The following is an 18,549-nucleotide window of genomic DNA, read 5'->3' on the forward strand; positions in this document are numbered from 1 at the left end:
TGGATAAAGAAAGGGACTTTAATGAAAACATTCGGGCAGTACAAGTGGGTATTCCATTCGTGAGTAAGATCCATAAAGGCAGATATACCATGTACTTTGTCGCCACAGATGAGTGGACCACCTGAATCACCCTGAAGGGAAACAATAAAGTGACATTGAATACTTGGAGAGGAGTGGACTGCAATGATAATGACAGTATTTCACCCAACAGGGTAAGTGATTTTCTTTAGTTGAAATAAGTGTTAATTAGCTCTATATTCTGATAGAACGCCCGAGGCGACTGTGTTTTGAGGCGATCATCCTGGTATACCATTCCATATTAAGTGAATTTGGAAGTAATGAGACAAAGAAATGCACTATACAAAACACTATAAAACACTATAAAAAAAATAAGATGAGTACTCTCTCCCGATTGGCTGAAAATGTTTCACCTATACCTGAAATTGTATTTTCTTTTTTTATCAAAGAGAGACAAGGAGGCCCTTGTGACTATCTCAACAAACACTGTAAAGTGCTGATTACTATCAGAATATAGTGCTTTAACCAACAACATTTTTCTGTTTAAAAAAATACCACTTAGGCCTATCCTACCTTTTAAAACATCTTTTTAGAATAGGCTACTTAAATAAATGTATGTTACTTCCTAATACCTGCCAAATTCCCACTTTCGTCTTCTTGTTGGCGTGGGTGCATATCATCTGGTCCCTGGCGAAGTATTGTTGCCACTTCTCTTCACATGTATCGCTGAACTCTATCTTGACTGTGGCTTCTCTCAGTACTTCAGAGGCAGAGGTCCCGGGTCCAGTTAGACCCCAGCCAATCACTAAGCAATCAGTGCAGGCAGAAATCTTTGCATCTTTCTTGGGAAGTCCAATGCTTCTCCCGTATTTATTTAGTTTGGCATTTGTCTCTAACTGTGAAAGTGAACAGAGCAGTTCTCAGATTATCTTTTTCTATGTGTAAAGTTACACAAATGTCTTGATTTTCCACTCATGTGATTTATCAGTGATTTGATTAGATAATTTTAGAAATTTTATTTTATTTTATTAGAAACATTTTGATTCATGTTCCAATGCTATCACATATTACATACAGCCTATTAGTACACATACGCTAACAGTATAAGAAGGCACATCTTGGCCATTTTAAAATAGCTTAAACATTTGATTACAGAAAAAGTAAAATATATGATGACAAGTATAGGCAATACCTCAGTATGTGTACAGTAAGCTACAGATGGAGAGAAGATGCACATCACTATACTGCACCCTTGTGGTCAAACTACAATCAAGTCTACAGAGATCTAGCTACTGTATTTAAGAGGCATATGTTGTTGTGCAAGTGAATTATGACTGCATGAGTTAATACTTTACAAATGCATGGTTCAAATGTATTTACTGGCTTAATGACTTTGATCATGAAATAATCTTTTGGGTACAATTGGTATTGCATAAAAAGGTGGGTTCATTTTATATATAAATGAGACACAGAAGTGACAGAACTGATTTCAGTTTAGTTTAGCAAAATGTGAGATTACCTTAAGAAGCATAATGTCATATGGGTTCTCGTCATCATTGTAATCATATTTAGGATGTGGATGGTACTTGGCTACTGGGGTCTTTTGTTGGCTCGCCTCATTTTTGGTTCTGTTGTGTGCTCCAAGTACCACCATCATGTCAGACTCATCACTGAAATAATACCAAAATTCAGGTTATATAGACTTGATGTATTATTTCATTATTTATTGTATGAATTAATACTATTTCGTTTTTACTCTAGTCTTTTGAATAACACACCATTAATTTTAGTCCTAGTCATCTCACATTGTTTAGTCTTGGTCTAGTTTTAGTCGACAAAATATCAAAATCTTAGTCTTTTAGAAAATATTTACTCACATGCAATCTTTTTTGCAATGTGCAGAGGTTAGAACAAAGTCTTCTCGAATGAGAATGCCTCCACAAACATGACCTCCACGGCATTGAAGTTCTGCCATGTAGCGCCTGGAATGAGGCTTGGATTCCTTTCCTCCCACTATGCCGCTCTCAGAAGCCCCTTACATGAAATACACAGAATAAGAATGTAAAACACATAACCTAGGACTGAATATTATATTTTTTATTTACAATAACAGGAAAAGGTTGTGATTCAGTTACCACAAAATTAGGTGGCACTTTTCACAGGTTCATGTCTAGAAAGGTTGCGGTACATGTGTGAATAATAAGGCTGTACAGTAGATACAGTAGTCTATGCCCTTCCTGCCCGTGAAGGCATTTTGATTGGCCCTCAAATGAATCAACAATACAATAAATAATACAATTATAATTTGTATAGAAGATAATAAAAATATATTATATTTAATTACATACAATTATTTGTATTATTGCATCACACTAAATTACTTCATAGCCTCAGTAATAGTAGAGGGTCAATATTATGGTTGAACAATATTTGAACTGAATGAGATAATTACAAGCACTTAAGTCTGAGTGTTCTCACTGTTCTGCCTGCATGCATTTATATCATGAATGGAACTAGAAAGGCAATAAAAGTTGTAATCTTACCAGTGAAGGACAGCAGCTGAAGCACAGCTATGATGTAGAGGAGCATCATTATGTATGTAAACAGTTTGAGCTGGTTTTGGTGATCTGCCAAAAAGTATTTTTGGTAGAACTCTTTTTGAAAAAGAGTTCTACTCATATACCCTCCAAACCTCCACAGGAAACCGAGGGTCCATGTTTGTTGTTCACATGACTCATGCAGAGATGAGGCGAGGTGGAATTATCACGCCTTTACCCTGAAGTGCGTCTTTATAGAAACGACTCCGTAGTCTGTGGTCAGCCTGTTCTTCATGCGCATGCATGGATTAAAACTAAATAAAATCTGCCATTTGTGAAACCGTAAGAACACCGGAGCCTCCACACACTAGCGCTGTTTCATAAACAATTATCACAATATTCAGAATTAGAATTATGTTTTTGTAGCCATACAGCCAACCAGAAAAATAGCAGATTGATGCGGCCATACCAGCTAGCCCTGACAAAAAAGAATAGTGAAAAAAGCAGTGACTAGAGGCCACATGAGCATTCAAGATGTTGTCAGATATTTGCCACGCACCAAACAAATAAACCACAAGTCTTAATCTGGCAACAATATTGTATAAAAATTACTTTATTTTTCAACCAAAATCTTTAATGATTGCCTGCAGTATGTCACCAACCAGGACAATGCAATGACGATAAGCTACTGCAGTTTCTCTCTCTCACACACACACACACACACACACACACACACACACACACACACACACACACACACACGTCAAGAGGCAGAAAGAAAGCCTAGAGCAGGCGTCTCATCCAGGTTTTAAACAGCTGGTGGATGGAAATGAGTTATGACACTCACGCGCGACTTCAACTTGAGTGTCATTTCCATCCAGCGGAAGGAAGACACGCCTGCTCTAGGCGTTTTTCTACACGAAGATGTGCTTGCGCCCAGAGATATTAAAACCTAGATGCCTCATTGGCCACTGCAGTTCATTGGAGCGACCTGTATCACACTGTAAGGCGGAAGTCAAGCGGAAGTGCGCATGGCACGCTGCGTCGCTGACACTCAAGTGTCAAGGCTAATCACATATTTTCCGGGACTTATCAATTCAATCCAAAGGAGCTTTATTGGCATGCCTCCGATTGGCCCACCGAACGTCCCCTTCTGTGACGCACGCGTGTCCGTCACCGAAGCTTGCCCCCTATCGAGCTACAGACTCCCCAGAGCCGAAGGAGGCGTCTACATTCTGTCTGTCTACACAGACACACACACACACACAATCAACAGTGCCGCGCTGCAAATCGCTACTCCTTCTTCCTCTTTGCGGTCACCTTGGCGTAACACTTGCGGCCGCAGAACAAGCAGCATTTCAGCGTCACCAGCATAACTGTGACGGCGATGACGATGAGGAGGCCGATGACGTCCAGGCTGTGGTACTGGATCCAGTTGAGGTGATGCGCTCCCGGCTTCAGGTGCTCGGCGCCGTTATGCCTCATGACGAACTCGGTCCAGAACACAGCCAGGTCCAGGGGCTCCACGGGCCGGTCCAGATGGATCGAAGACAGCGTATCTATCCTCTCTTGATAACTGTGGGCAGTCAGAGAGAGATGTATATTGTTGTCAGGGCAGAAACGTCCTATCTCTATATTCTAACTTTCAGTGGGGTTTTTCCCCCGGTAAATTAATGCCCTTGATCATACTACAGCGTCACACAAAAAATATGAAAAGTAGAAGATCGGGCCCAGGCTAGAGCAATATACCTATAGTATAGAAAATGGCCCTAAATTGTGGAAGAATTTACCCAAACTGACCCATCCATGTCAGTTTTTACACTCAGATTTACGGACCTACTTTATTGTGCAATAAGCCTATCTGCTAACTACAGTATATAGTTTTTTTGCACATCCTGCCAGTAAAGTGAATTTGAAGGGGCTGCGAGTTCTCATAAACACAATGCAAATGAATAGAGACCACATTTGTTACCACATGCAGCGGAGACAACCTTTCTGGAGGGTACCAAAACACAACTTACCATACATGTTTTTCACCACATTAATGTTAGACATCATAATTAGGAGTGTTAAATCTGGGTTAAATTAACCCTCAGGATTTCAGTGAGTAGTGCTGCTTTCGTACCCTTTGTCACCGATGACCTTGTTGATCTTGGCCACCAGTTCTTCAGTGGTCACGTTGAACGGGCTGATCTTCACAGCCACGCCACGGGACACCATGCGGTCCACGTTCTCTCCCTGATCCCCGAACAGCGGCATCATCACCATGGGAACGGCGTTGCAGATGCCCTCGTAGATGCCATGCGTCCCTCCGTGAGTTATGAAGGCTTTGGCCTTGGGATGACCTGAGGAGTAGACCATGGATAGACAAAGCACACACACTCAATGTCATATTGTCCATGTCTAACAACAACGAATATTTCACTATTAACCCGGTCGATGCCAAATGTTGCACACACACTCCATTGTTGATGCCAACGATGAACGTCTGCCCCACATTTTCCAGAACGGCCTGTTACAGCATACCAGGAGGCAGACTTTTGAAAAACTCATTTTTTTATATTACCCAGATTCTGTCCTAAAATAGCGCAAATCGTTTCACACTATCTCTATAGTCATGTGTTCAAGACGGATCTGTCCGATATTTCATATTCCATTCTTATTGGCTATTGGCTAACATTGGCTTTCAAAGTTTGCAAGATTGGCCCGTTTTGAACAAAAACCCTCAAATCATGAACGCACTTTCCTGAGGAATATATCCCACCCTTTTCACATTGGTCTGTTAAAGCGCCACCAACAGCTGGATTTTTGCAAAGCACATTTTTGGAACAAAATGCCTCAAATCATCCAATTGCCATCCAAGGCATAAGAACAAATGGCACCCTTTTCACATTGGCCTATTATAGTGCCACCAGGAGGCCACAACCTGACCTGCCCTGGTGAAGACCTGTGCTTATTATTTTAAGGACCCGCAGATATATGGACCCCCCATCTGAAAATAGTATGTGCCAGCAGGGACCAGGGGACCTCCATACAAGATTTCACTTTTTGTCAAATCTTTGGAAAGTAGCAGATCCACAAGTTCACAATGCGATTTGTTGTGAGCATGTTTGTGAGCTTATTTTCAAATAGACGATATGTAAAGTGATAAAACTTGTTCCTTGCTTCTCTTGCAAAATCAGGCAACATGGCCAGGGAGTATGTTTGGAAGGTTTCAATGAAACCTTCAAGTCATTGTGTTAGTCGCTTGTTATTGTCCCGAGTTGGAGCGGGATTGAGAGAATGCGTCGCCATGGTTAATGTGTGTCGACTGCACAAGAGGTGGAAAGGAAAAGCACACATGGTTCAGTCAAAATGACTTCAGCCACAGTGTCCATGGTCTGCTTGTTGCTGTGAGTGCCACCTATGAACTTGATTTGTTGTATATTTGTAGTATGTTAATACAGTGGTTTTCAAACTTTTTTAAATTTTATTTTAAGGACCCCTATAACTGGGAGAGTAGTGTGTAAGGGTCCATTTAGAAGCCCTGCAAGGAACCATGAGGTTGCCTGGCCCTGGATCCTACTTTGAGAACCAATGCTTTAAATAACACCTCTGCAGTGGCTAGAGGTGGTACTGAGACATTTAGACCCTGGTGTCAGGGCATCTACTGGTTGACGATGTCAACGTTATTTGAAGCAAGGCTGACACACATGTGGGTCGCCATATTCCCTGTAGTTCAAACATTGTTGTGATTACCTCTCTTCATCAGGAGAGGGAGACAACAGACATAAAACATATGAACTTAATGGATTCAGACAGACTTGGCTAGAGAGAAAACTGGAATCTTCTCAAAAGAAAGGTCTACTCTATATGATTGTTGGAAGTTCAGCCCAAGTGAAAACAGTTCTGGTGGCACTGTCTCAAGCAAAAATGTAGAGGGTCGATTAATCATTTACTGCTCTGTGACAAGTTTCTTGATTGATACTCCTGTTCACACAGAGGCCAATGTTCGCAGGGCAGTAAAAAAAAAGAAGCCAGAACTTTGTTAAGCAGGCTTAACTGATCACGTTTTCTTTTTAGGTAACAATCCTTGATTTTTCATGTTCAAGTGTGACTTTGCCGAAGCCACTTTGACCTTGCCAGGATAATAAATCAGACTCATTCAGACTCAGTCATATCACACTTGTGTAATCCGCCGGAATTATGACAATGGCTGATTCGCGTCTGGCTTTAGCCAGTCTAACTTTGATCAATCTTCTATCTTGGCCAACTAGCTGGTCAGGGCAAGGTTCGCCTGGTGCACGTAGTCGCAACTGGAGAGATAATACAGTATACATTATTAAATATTTCGTTTAACGTAACGGAAATTGGTGAAGAAAACTATTCCAATAGCGTAACCAATATGATATGAATAGATCGTATAATACACTGGTGACACCCATTACCCCTTATTTGACTTTTTTTTTTACTATTTTGAAAAACATTTTAAAATAGTTCAACTAGCCGATCTACATCGGCACGTTGTGAGCTTGTAGATTGGCCATTCGAACAATTTTAAAAGGTTTTTCAAAATAGTAAAACATGACAAATACGTTTAGGGATAAGGGGTAAGGGGTGGTGCAAGATATAGCCTGCAGTGATAAATGAACACTGAGGACTTTGCATATTGGGACATAACAAATGGTATCAAATGGGGGGTCCGTGGCCTAATGCATCTCATTGCTATCGGGCAGAAACCTCTTATCTCCATATTTAAACTTTTTCCTAAATGATTGCCCTACTTGGATCATACTGCATCACATGTTTGAGGTTGTAGATCTGCCACCTTTGCCATTTTCTTAATTTGAATTCTGAAAAGTAACAGTTTCCACCCGACAGAGCGATATCAAACTGGGGGCTCTCGGAACCAAAAGCAAAACCCTAGATTACAGTTGTCTGACCTTGACTGAACTGAACGGTAGTTGCCAAGCTGGGTGCAGGTGCTATGGATATAGCAGCAGTTGGTGCCTAGCAGTGCTAGCCTCCAGGCTATAGCGGTTACTGTAAGTTGTGCAACGCCCCACATCCCATTTCTCACTCAAACATTCACCGCTGACACAACCACATCCACACCCAACGGTTTGGACGGCTCTCACGCCCAGTGGTCTTTGTTAAAGAGTTTACATTAGGCTTATAATTCAATTAATTACTTTTCTTTCACACTTTGGCAACACTTTGTGCCTGGCCTCCCATTCTTCTTGAACACCATCCAAATATCAATTCATCATACAGTATATTAAATACATAGGCTGATCATAATACAAAAGAAAGTTCCCATTAAACACTTTCAACCGGAGGTCCATATTCGGGGGACATCATAGCCAAACATTTTCAAAAGTTAAAAAAATTGTCAAAAACAGCAACAATCGTGTATCTAAAGATTGACTATTTTCACTATAATTTGTGCGACAAAGTATATTGGGCTTAAGTGGTTAAAGCTCAGTCATAGAAGTTTCTGCACATGCACAGGCACTTGCACATACTGTACCTAGAAGGTCATTTTGAGGTAGCCACTTCATTAGTTTGACGTTTGTAGGTGCATCTTCAGGTACAACGCCAGTGTATCTCCATAAAACCTGAAACATCAACAGCACCAGGTTACTGTAAAGCACTGTTTTTCAATCCTTTTCATGTGGGCCCCCAAACTGATATAGGCCCCCATTTGGACCCCGATTTGAGAACCAGATGAAAGCATCTAGTGTTTTGCCTTGTATCTTTTTTCTTTCTTTCTTTTTATGGCCAACCAAGTTAAGGGTCAAAGTTCTATGTCTCAGTTAGGCAGGTTTAGTGCTTAAGTCTACAGGATATGCGGACTGGACAAATCTCTCACAACTTAAGCAGGAAAGATTTAATAAAGATTTATGAAATAATCAGCTTTGTAAAATAAACAATTTGTGTTTCTAAAATGTCCAAACTATTTCTTGTTTCATTGTTGGCAAGACACTTAATCCATATTTAAATTGTTCATTTACAGTATATAGCGCTTTTATCCATATCCAAAGTGCTTTACATAGATTGTGCATTACATTCACACACACACACACACACACACACACACACACACACACACACACACACACACACACACACACACACACACACACACATGGCGGAAGAACCCATGCAAGGCACCAACCTGCACTTTGAGTGCAATTAACATACTAATATATAGTATAGTAGATAATATACTAGAATTTAACTGATTAAATGTTCCTTGAACCATTAATCAGCACCTGTGGAACTATGTGCACAGGTTACTTAATTTACTGTCCATATCCATATACAGTAGCCTAGTATATTGTCTGTTGAGATCGTATTTGTACTGTACATCAGCTTTGTTTGCCATTTTTGCACACCATTGTAAAACAAAGTATAATAATACAGGATGAAGTGACTAGTTGATTTTGTCGATTGGTTATTTTCGTTTGTCTAAATGTCGGTATCAATATAGTTTGTAAATTCAGTGTTTTGTAAACTCTTAGTTTGAAACTTTCAAAGCCGTTTCACTTGGAAGTGAATTATCGCTAATAGTGAAATGAAAAATATTTTTTCACACTTTTAGACCACATCCGTGGTCATTGAGCATACCCAACAATGGATGCCAAAAAATGTGTACATTTTCATTTGTGTGTATTTTTATATCAAAAGTCAATAAAAATCGAATTGAAATTACTTCCTGAAAACTAAAACGTACTGTGTTATGATGTGTCAAGGCCCACATCGATAAAACCCCCCAAAAATGAAGCTCACCCGTTTGATTCCCCATATCTATGTCTGTCCAACACAGCTGCTACTGATTACAGAAATGCTCAGTTTTTATTCCCATTCAAGATAACATCCAGACTTTTATTACTCGGTTTAAACATCATCACGCTAAAATATGTATCTGAAAACATTATAGGGTAGAAATAAGCCACATAGCAGTAAATTGGTACAGCTGACTATCTGACTTGTTAACAAACACTCCATGAGTCCTGTGTGTAGCATAGCTACTGTCCCTAGCTACCGTCCCATCGCCTGAAGGGATGCGACGCTCTGATTGGTTTAGAAACTTCAGAGCTAGCGTTTCAAGCTGAAACTTCAAAATAAAATGCCCACCGTTTCCGTTTCACTACACCTTTAATTCACCCAAAACATACATTTTGTCCCTTTTGTACCATTTCTTTTAGAGAAATGAGCCGCAAATCTTTAGCATTTCGTTTTTTGATTTTCATCGCACCGCAACCGGAGTGTTATGAGTGTGTACAGGACACAGTTGTGAACCGCAATCAATTGATATTAAAGGTGTAGTGAAATTTATTTTTAAGTTTCAGCTTGAAACGCTGGCTCTGAAGTTTCTGAACCAATCAGAGCGTCCCTCCAGGCTATGGGGCGTTACGTCCGTGACTTCCTCTCATGTTTGTAAACAAAGTGACAGAGAGATGTGGGGCAAAGCCAGGAGATTATTTCTAACCTATACACAACCTATATACATTATTTTAGCTCGATGATTATGTTTAAAACGAGTAATACACTGTCTTGATGTCATCTTGAATGAGATTAAAAACGGAGTAGTTCTTTAATCAAAACTAGCTGTGTTGGAGGACAATGAAGCAATGGGAATCGAATTGGTGAGCTTCATTTTTATTGGCTTTTATTGATGTGGGCCTTGACACGTCATCACGCAGCACGTTTTCGTTTTCAGGATGTAATTAAAAATATATTTGTATGGACTTTTTGGCATCCATCCATTGTTAGGTATGTCCTAGCCCTGATACGTGACTGCCATGATGATTATCATGACAGTCATGACGTAACTGCACCCTGTTTTTTGCGCTCGCTACATTTACAACTTTTACGTATATACAGTATAAACATTCGGAACTCAAATATAAAGTACTCACAATTTGTCCCACGGGTGTTAGTTAGTTGCTGCTCCAGCGATTAGAATTGCTGCATCCCGCGTTGTTTAATAAAAAGCATTTTTATCCGAGCGCCCCGGCTACTTTTTTCAAACGGGGTTCGTTTGGGAAATCCACAGTTGCACACCGGGAGCGCACTCGCCTATTAGTCTGTATTGGCAGGGCGGTCAGCGTACCTATATCGAACTCACCGAGTGCCACCCTCCTCCCGACCGATAGGGGCGCGTAGTTGAAAGCCAATGGCAAAATAACAGCTCGGATAAAAATGCTTTTTATTAAACAACGCGGGATGCAGCAATTCTAATCGCTGGAGCAGCAACTAACTAACACCCGTGGGACAAATTGTGAGTACTTTATATTTGAATTCCGAATGTTTATATATACGTAAAAGTTGTAAATGTAGCGAGCGCAAAAAACAGGGTGCAGTTAAGCCTTGACTCTCTTATGAATACGAGAGTCAAGAACCAGGGCTAGGTATGTCCATATGATGACCACGGATATGGTCTAAAAGTGTGATAAACGTCCAAAGGCGGTCTCGGTGCAGAGGACATTTGGACCGGGAGGCATCAAATTGAATTGCCCACTGCTAGCCCTAGTGTGAACGGCAACCCATCTCAACTGGATCTAGACATGAGCTGGATATCGTCTGTCGGGTGGAATATGTCCAAAACTGTTACTTTTCAGAATTCAAATTCAAAAGCATCAAAAGCAGCAGATCTACAATCTCAAAATGTGTTACTTCGCACCGTGTTTGGAGCTTTAATTTACGATAAAACAAAAAAGCTTAATTAATATGGAGATAGGTGGTTTGTTTCTGCCCGACAGCATATAACAGTATAACACAATACAAAATACTGCTCTTACCCTTTGAGGAATTTGTCTGAAGGCATCAAAGAACAATTTTGCCTGCTCCTCAGGCATTGCGGATATCAGGGAACCCAGAGTAAAGATAATAAAACCATCCTCTCCTGAGCCCTCTACAAATTCCTCAACGTCCTGCAGGGAGATGAAATGAAATGAAATGAGACAATTATTCTCGAGAGCCATACTGTACATTATAATACAGACACGTATAGAATGATTTATAAATTCGTTAAAAAAGATATATATAATGATACACACACGCACACACACACAATATATAAAGCCTAATTATGAAGACAAGTCACATGGGATACTGGTGTTGACATGACTGCTTCAATCAATGATGGTGTCTTTTAAACACATTTGTAGAGATACTTACATTGTGAATAGGCTGAGTATTTGAAGTGCATATTTGATTCAGTAAAACATAGGCTGAGTATTTGAAGTGCATATTTGATTCAGTAAAACATAGGCTGAGTATTTGAAGTGCATATTTGATTCAGTAAAACTCAGTATGTATTTGAAGTACATACTTGGCTGAGTATTTGAATCCCTATTTTGGGCATGACGTTATAGGTGAAAAAAAAAGGTTTTGAAAATATAACATTTTTTTAAATGTTTGACAATTAATGTTAAACATGGGGCTTAAGTGTTTAATTTGTAGGATAGGCCTACGTGCAACTACTTGCAAACAGAACAAGGCTCCCAAAGTTCCTCTGTTTAACAATGGCCAGAGTCCAAGGGACTGCCTTTTCCTGGTTCAAATTTCACAGCCTGCACTGTTGAGTGTTTCCAGAGGACAAGTCACAAGAGCAGTGGAAGCAACACCCACATTCACGTTGTTATCGCACTGCAAGCTAACTCCCAGTATACACAAATCCGTGCACGTGCGCGCACACACACACACACACACACACACACACACACACACACACACACACACGCACACACGCACACACACAGACACACAGACACAGCTGCATCCGCCCTGATAATCATTTAAACATGGCATTTTGCCCTCGTGAAAAGTTTTCAATGCAAAGTTGGTTACGGAACATTGAGCAAGGATGCATAATGATCTCTTGACTACAATATTCAGGCTCTAGAGGGTCTTTTAGGGCATTATTCTCCACTAGAGCACTGAAAGAGAAGAATTGCAGAGTGCAATGTGTATTGCCTATACATGTCATTTTTGGTGTGCTCCCTATATGAGTAGTACATATTGTAGTATCAGTACATGTTGTACAGATAGATATTTAGTTGTGTGCAACACAGTGAGTGTAAAAACATGTTTTTAAGGCAAAACTTGGCATCATTCCAAATTGTTGGAATTGTTGTTACTGTAGCTGGTGAATATTTTTCGCCACTAGAGATTTGACAGTTTTAGGTGATTGTTTATTTCCTGGATTTGTAGTATGAAGCACACACATGGTTTAGCCGTCTCTCATCGCAAGACACTGCCAAAGCATGCATGGCAAAGATAGTCGATCTACAAGCACACAACGAGTCAAAATGTGCCGCATTGTAAGCTTATAGATCTTTTTAATAATTGTCTTTATTATTATGATTTTTTTTACAATGTATTCATCTATAATGCCATACACTACACATACACCAGGTTCTAAGAGCACAGGCTCTTTACACACTCACAGCAGGCAGGGGAGCCCTCCCTCCACAGTTGATGCCACCGATATGGACCATGTTTGGCATGATGGGTTTGGGCCATTCGAAGGTGAAGTCGTACCTGAGCAGCCAGATCGCGCCATGACCTAATACGTCCTTGTAGGTCATGCCATTGCCCAAATACCTGCCGGTCAGCTCATCGAAACTGGCGTACATGATGCGGCACAAGACGGACTCCAGCATGTACATGAAGATGTTATTGACTCTTTGCAGAAAGTTCATCTTGTCTGTGTTTCCCGAGTGAGATATGGGGATGTAGGAAGGCGGAGAGGGGCACTGGGCGGCCATTCCGTCCAGGCCACAGGGGAGTCCTCGCAGGAAATAGACTGCCGGGATTTCGAATGTCTCTGCCAGGATGGAGCCGCAGGGGAGAAACGGATCGGTGAGCACTAGGTCGTAGTTTGCTCCCCGCAGATCGTCCATGAGCGGCTGGTTGTACAGCAAGCTCTCGCAGCCTGTCACCTGAAGGTTGGTGAAGTTCATTAAAAGCTGCAAGTCGTTAATCACGTCAAATAACCCCTTTGACTTCGCGAACGGGTTCAGGTTCTTGAGGGTGTTGTGCAGGTCGGCCTTGGTGAACGGCACCGGGAAGGTCTCGGTCCTGTAGTTGGCCGAACCCCCAATAAGCAAGCTGGTCTCAGGCACCAGGACCAGCACCTCGTGGTCCCTTTCGGCCAGCTCCTTGACCAGCAGTTTCATGCTGAGCCAATGGCTCCCGTCCACAGGCATAACCAACACCTTGCCCCCCTGAATGGGCCCCGGAGCGAAGCAGCAGCACAGCCAGGCCAGCAGGCCCAAGGCAGGAGGAAACCACACTGTTCTGTCCATTCCTTCTGTTGTCAGTGCAGACTGACTCTGCACTCTGTGTACTGTATGAGCCTGAGCCTGCCCGCTCTGGTGGTTGTTGTGAGAGGGAAGATCTACTGGGAGGGTGTTGTTAAGAGGGGGCTGGACTTTGCAAGGCTGAAGTTGTACTATATGCAAGCGTGTTTTCCTCCCACAGGAAGCCTAGTCTGCCGTTAGACACAGGGAGGTAAAATTGTATAGATTCCCACCCTGTGGAGTTAAGTTTAAAGTCAGGTTAGTCAGGTTAATCATTATTAAGTGCATTTCCATTTAGTTCTTTGTGGTATTTTTTTCTATATCCAGCTTTTAGTGTGTGCACAAACATTAAATCCCATTGACAATGAATGGACAATTTAGAGTGTTTGGGTGAACACAAACATTGAAGACGAATGTGAGGATGCACATTCTGATTGGCCGGAATGAGATAATGTATGATGATGTACGAAGGGGTCACTTCACAAGGGTGTGATATTACTTAATTTCACAAAACAAAGATTTGAATTCGTCACATTATAGTTGCTTTTGAGTCAAGCATTGTCTTTTTGCAGTCAGCCAATCATGCCAATGTGGACTTTTAGGTGTGATAAGGCTTATAAATAGTACCTAAAAGTCAGCATTGACTGACTGCTAAGAAAGTGCATTTTAACGCAATTTTTTAAGCCATTCACTACATTTTCCATGACATTTCCATTTCCACTGCTCCTTTTTTGCTGTGTGTTGCGTGAGTGGAAATATGATATGAAGCTCATTGTAAATCCTGCAAGTCATGGTGGCCACACATGCCATTTAATGCACAATCTGGCCCATTTATCTCTGGTCCCTCCCCTCTCAGTCAACACTCACACATACTGTAGTGTAATTGCGTGCTACCACATACATGTGCCCTCTTACCCAATAGCTCCCTCTATTTGTCTAGCTTTCACTCTCTTCTTTCTCACGCAAACACGCACACACCTACACCCTCATCAAAAGCATTCAAGTGGTGTGCGAAGACAGCCGTTTACAGGAAGCAAACACCCACACAGACAGGCTGCCGCTGACACAGCACTTGCTGGGAGGGAGATAACATCAGATTTATGATATCCTTCACCAATCATTACATATGAAGCAAAGCCCTACACGACTGGAAAGCTTAAACATCTCAAAACAGTATTGATACTGTAGTAGGGGGTCGGCAAGTAAGTTTGTTAAGTCACCAGATAGTTGGTCAGAGCAAAATCAAATGGTTATTGAAGAACTGAAACTTGCAGCAGACCATCTAATAACACATATTGATTGTTAATTAAAAAACAATCACACCCGTGTGAACTGAGTGGTGCAACTCCCCTCTCCCTCTCCCCCTGCCCCCCCCCCCCTCTCTCTCTCATTAGCAGGCAACAGTGCAATACTATTTCTCTCTCTCTCTGTTTCTGGCACAACAGAAACACCACTTTTGCCCCTACTGGTACTCATAGTAACAGTCATATAGTCACATAGGTTAAGACGGACATTGCTGTACTCTGTAACATATAGTCACATAGGTTAAGACGGACATTGCTGTACTCAGTAACATATAGTCACATAGGTTAAGACGGACATTGCTGTACTCAGTAACATAGTCACATAGGTTAAGACGGTGCAATGCAACGTTTCAACCCTCTAGTCTAGGTCTTCATCAGGCACATTTTCCTGATGAAGAGTGAAGACCCTAAAGGGTCGAAACATTGCATTTTTGCCATAATAAAGTAAGTCTCTTGTGGAGCTGCGGATGTTTCTTCTTCCTCTTTGGCGTTTGCCTTGGTGCCTTGACATCCAGCACCTGGCCTTAATACAGGCAAGAGATGTGCACACAATCTTGCCTCAGTTGCCTGTATTCCATATCATTGTACAGCACTTATACTTACTTACTCCCTGCTTAGCACATTAGATAGCAGACTGACCTATTTAGACGGGTTCTCAACACAGGCACACGCGATGAAAGAACTATAGAACCATAGAAAGAGACTCATTAGGAGAATGTCAGGAGGAGACATACTGTCGGTGTGGCCTCATGCAGAAATAACACGCAGTCAGCAACCTAAACTTGTACAATTGTGGTTCCATGTTTGTTTACATAATGTGTCATGGGTACACATTGTAAACAACTTAGCAGTGGAATGCAGCCATGCAGGTCTCCAGGGAGCAGGACCCTGCATGCAGCACAGTAGCTACACCCAAAGTGAGTTTGAAAACATGACCAACGACAAAGACCTTCCAAACCTACTGGGATAAATACAACAATGTGCAAACACAGCAGCAAGATTTGTGAACTGTTGTGATAAAAGAAAAGAAGGTTAGCCAATGGAATACAACCACCCTAAGAACTATTGTTTGCTGCATCTGTACCGAGTGGACCTCTGACATAGACCTATACTATATAAACAAGCTGCTAACTTTAAACACATTTTTATACCATTTTAAATAGTTTTGTGGAAAATGTGGCTAGAAATAAAGTTTGATTTGATTTGATTTTGCTAACATGAATATAATGTTGCAATGCGACATAGCTTTGTTTAACATGATGCTGTATACCGCCCTCCAACTGTACTTAGTTTCTCAATTTTATGTTTCGACACTTGTTTTGGCAATGAATAGGAAAATAGATAGATAGATAGATAGATAGATAGATAGATAGATAGATAGATAGATAGATAGATAGATAGATAGATAGATAGATAGATAGATAGATCTCTAGTTTAGACACTTCCAGGGCTGTTTCAATGTATTGTTGTCTTCTCCAGTGGTGGAAGAAGTACAGATTTTTAGTAAAAGTATCAATACCAGTACCACAGTACAAAATGATTAGCATCACAATATACTATATAAGTACTTATATATATAAGTACCAAAAGCAAAAGTGCTCATTATGCAGTTCCATTTCACACGTTTGCATGTATGAAGATCTAGGAAATAGCCAACCTACAAGCTCACAATACGTCACTTTACATTAAATAGCCAAAGTGTAGTTATATATAGGCCTACTGTATATAGGGTTGAAGTGGTTAATCTATATATTTTTTGTAATAATATTAAATAATATTAATAATATTATTACTTCGTTACTTTAGAGTTTAGACCACTAATGTGGCTTTATTGCCACGGTAGGTCGCAGATTACTATGAAAACCTACAAAACCTGTCAGTACGTCTGTCTGTCCGTCACACCTCCTGACACGCTATGGTTGGTCGCTATGGTTATGCTATGGCATAGTCCATATATAGCCGTCTCCATATATGAAGATCACGACACTGACCTCATCAAACCCTAGTAAGTAAGTAGCCTTGCCGAGCCATGAGGCCCATAGGGCAGGAGCCTATCTCCTGTTTCTGTAGCGTGAGGCAGCTTGATGTACAAGTACACCCCCTGGACATGACGCTAGTATGTCGCAGGGACTTACCCCCAATCCAACCCTTGATCAAACCCTTGACCTTCATCAAACCCTGGATAGCCAAAAAGAGAAGACTGGATCATCACCTATATCTGCATATATGGAGCCGGCCAGCAACTCTACATCTGACCTCAAACCCTTAGACCTCCATATATGGAAATTACCTGTTCTGACATTCCATATGTTGATGGTTCCCCACTCATCCTTCTTCTTCGATGTCTCCCTTTTGACTGATACCTGTCCATTCAAACTCTAGACATGCCCGCCCCAAAATTATTAGCGCAGCCAGTGCACCCGGCAGTCAGCGAGTTCTCAACATGCCCAAAAATGTAGGCCCGGCCCAACATGGGCCCTACTGTAACTGCACTGGCCCTACCCTGCCCGATAACGTAAATTAAAAAAAAATCCATATGGGCATTCCCAGACCTGTTGTTTCAGCGCGACGTCACCCCCTTGTTGAATCTTATGTAATCTTATGTAAGCGTCGATAGGGGTGCAGTACTTAGTTTAGACTAGTCATTTGGTTAGACCGGTCATTAATCGTACAAATACAACCTATCTCAAACCCTCACCCTAACCCTAACCTCCCACGGGGCAGCACACCTAAAATTAACCTTAACCCATGTCTAACCAATGACTAGTCTAAACTAAGTATGCACCCCGTCGATAGAGCTCTCGCCTTTGGACATACGATGCCGGGTCCCACCAACTCAGCGTATCAGTAGCACGGGTGCGGCAAGTCGTACGGTAAGTAGTTCCCACACCCGGTCCCCTAGGGTGATGGCCATTTGTTCATAGTGCCTTTTGTCCTGTTTCATCCTGTATTTAGGACACTATGGGCTGTATTTTGCGTGTCTTAAGTACCAGGTCTTATTCCCTAACTTGAGTAAACTAAAGACCTGGAGGCGTGATCAATGCCATTTGGCTATTCTGAGTGGCTAAAGAGCATTGATCACACCTCCAGGTCTTTAGTTTACTCAAGTTAGGGAATAAGACCTGGAACTTAAGACACGCAAAATACAGCCCTAAAGTCCTACCATAGACTTGTGCTATTCTTTTGTTTCATATCACTTCACGTTTTCACATATCACTTTACGAAATTGCTATCCCGACTTGAAGAGACCGGGAGACCTGCGTATTGAATAATAGTCTGGGATAGTCTGCTAGAGGACAGAGGAGAGCAATTTACAATGGGCCTGGTCTTCAAAATACTCAAGGGACCAGTGCCCATGTGCGTGTAACGACTAACCCCCAAAAGCACAACACCTTAAGG

At 41.4% G+C, this 18,549-nt stretch overlaps 2 protein-coding genes across 2 annotated transcripts; both read right to left on the minus strand.

Annotated features, from left to right (window-relative positions):
• Nucleotides 1–881: 881 nt before the first annotated feature.
• On the minus strand, nucleotides 882–3,013 carry LOC308330862 (granzyme D-like; the record flags this gene model as incomplete). Its single annotated transcript, XM_080785936.1, has 4 exons — nucleotides 2,562–3,013; nucleotides 1,896–2,052; nucleotides 1,538–1,688; nucleotides 882–914 (listed from the first exon to the last, which is right to left on the minus strand). Coding segments are annotated over exons 1-4 (477 nt in total), but the record flags the coding sequence as incomplete, so codon positions are not given.
• Nucleotides 3,014–3,148: 135 nt separating this feature from the next.
• On the minus strand, nucleotides 3,149–13,927 carry LOC308331185 (UDP-glucuronosyltransferase-like). Its single transcript, XM_080786431.1, has 5 exons — nucleotides 12,992–13,927; nucleotides 11,342–11,473; nucleotides 8,065–8,152; nucleotides 4,681–4,900; nucleotides 3,149–4,131 (listed from the first exon to the last, which is right to left on the minus strand). The coding sequence occupies exons 1-5, from the start codon at nucleotides 13,850–13,852 to the stop codon at nucleotides 3,849–3,851; spliced, it is 1,584 nt and encodes a 527-aa protein (XP_080642557.1). The 5' UTR covers nucleotides 13,853–13,927; the 3' UTR covers nucleotides 3,149–3,848.
• Nucleotides 13,928–18,549: the final 4,622 nt, after the last annotated feature.

Source organism: Protomyctophum bolini (assembly GCF_963924005.1).
Source record: "Protomyctophum bolini genome assembly, chromosome: 16".
NCBI lineage: Eukaryota > Metazoa > Chordata > Actinopteri > Myctophiformes > Myctophidae > Protomyctophum > Protomyctophum bolini.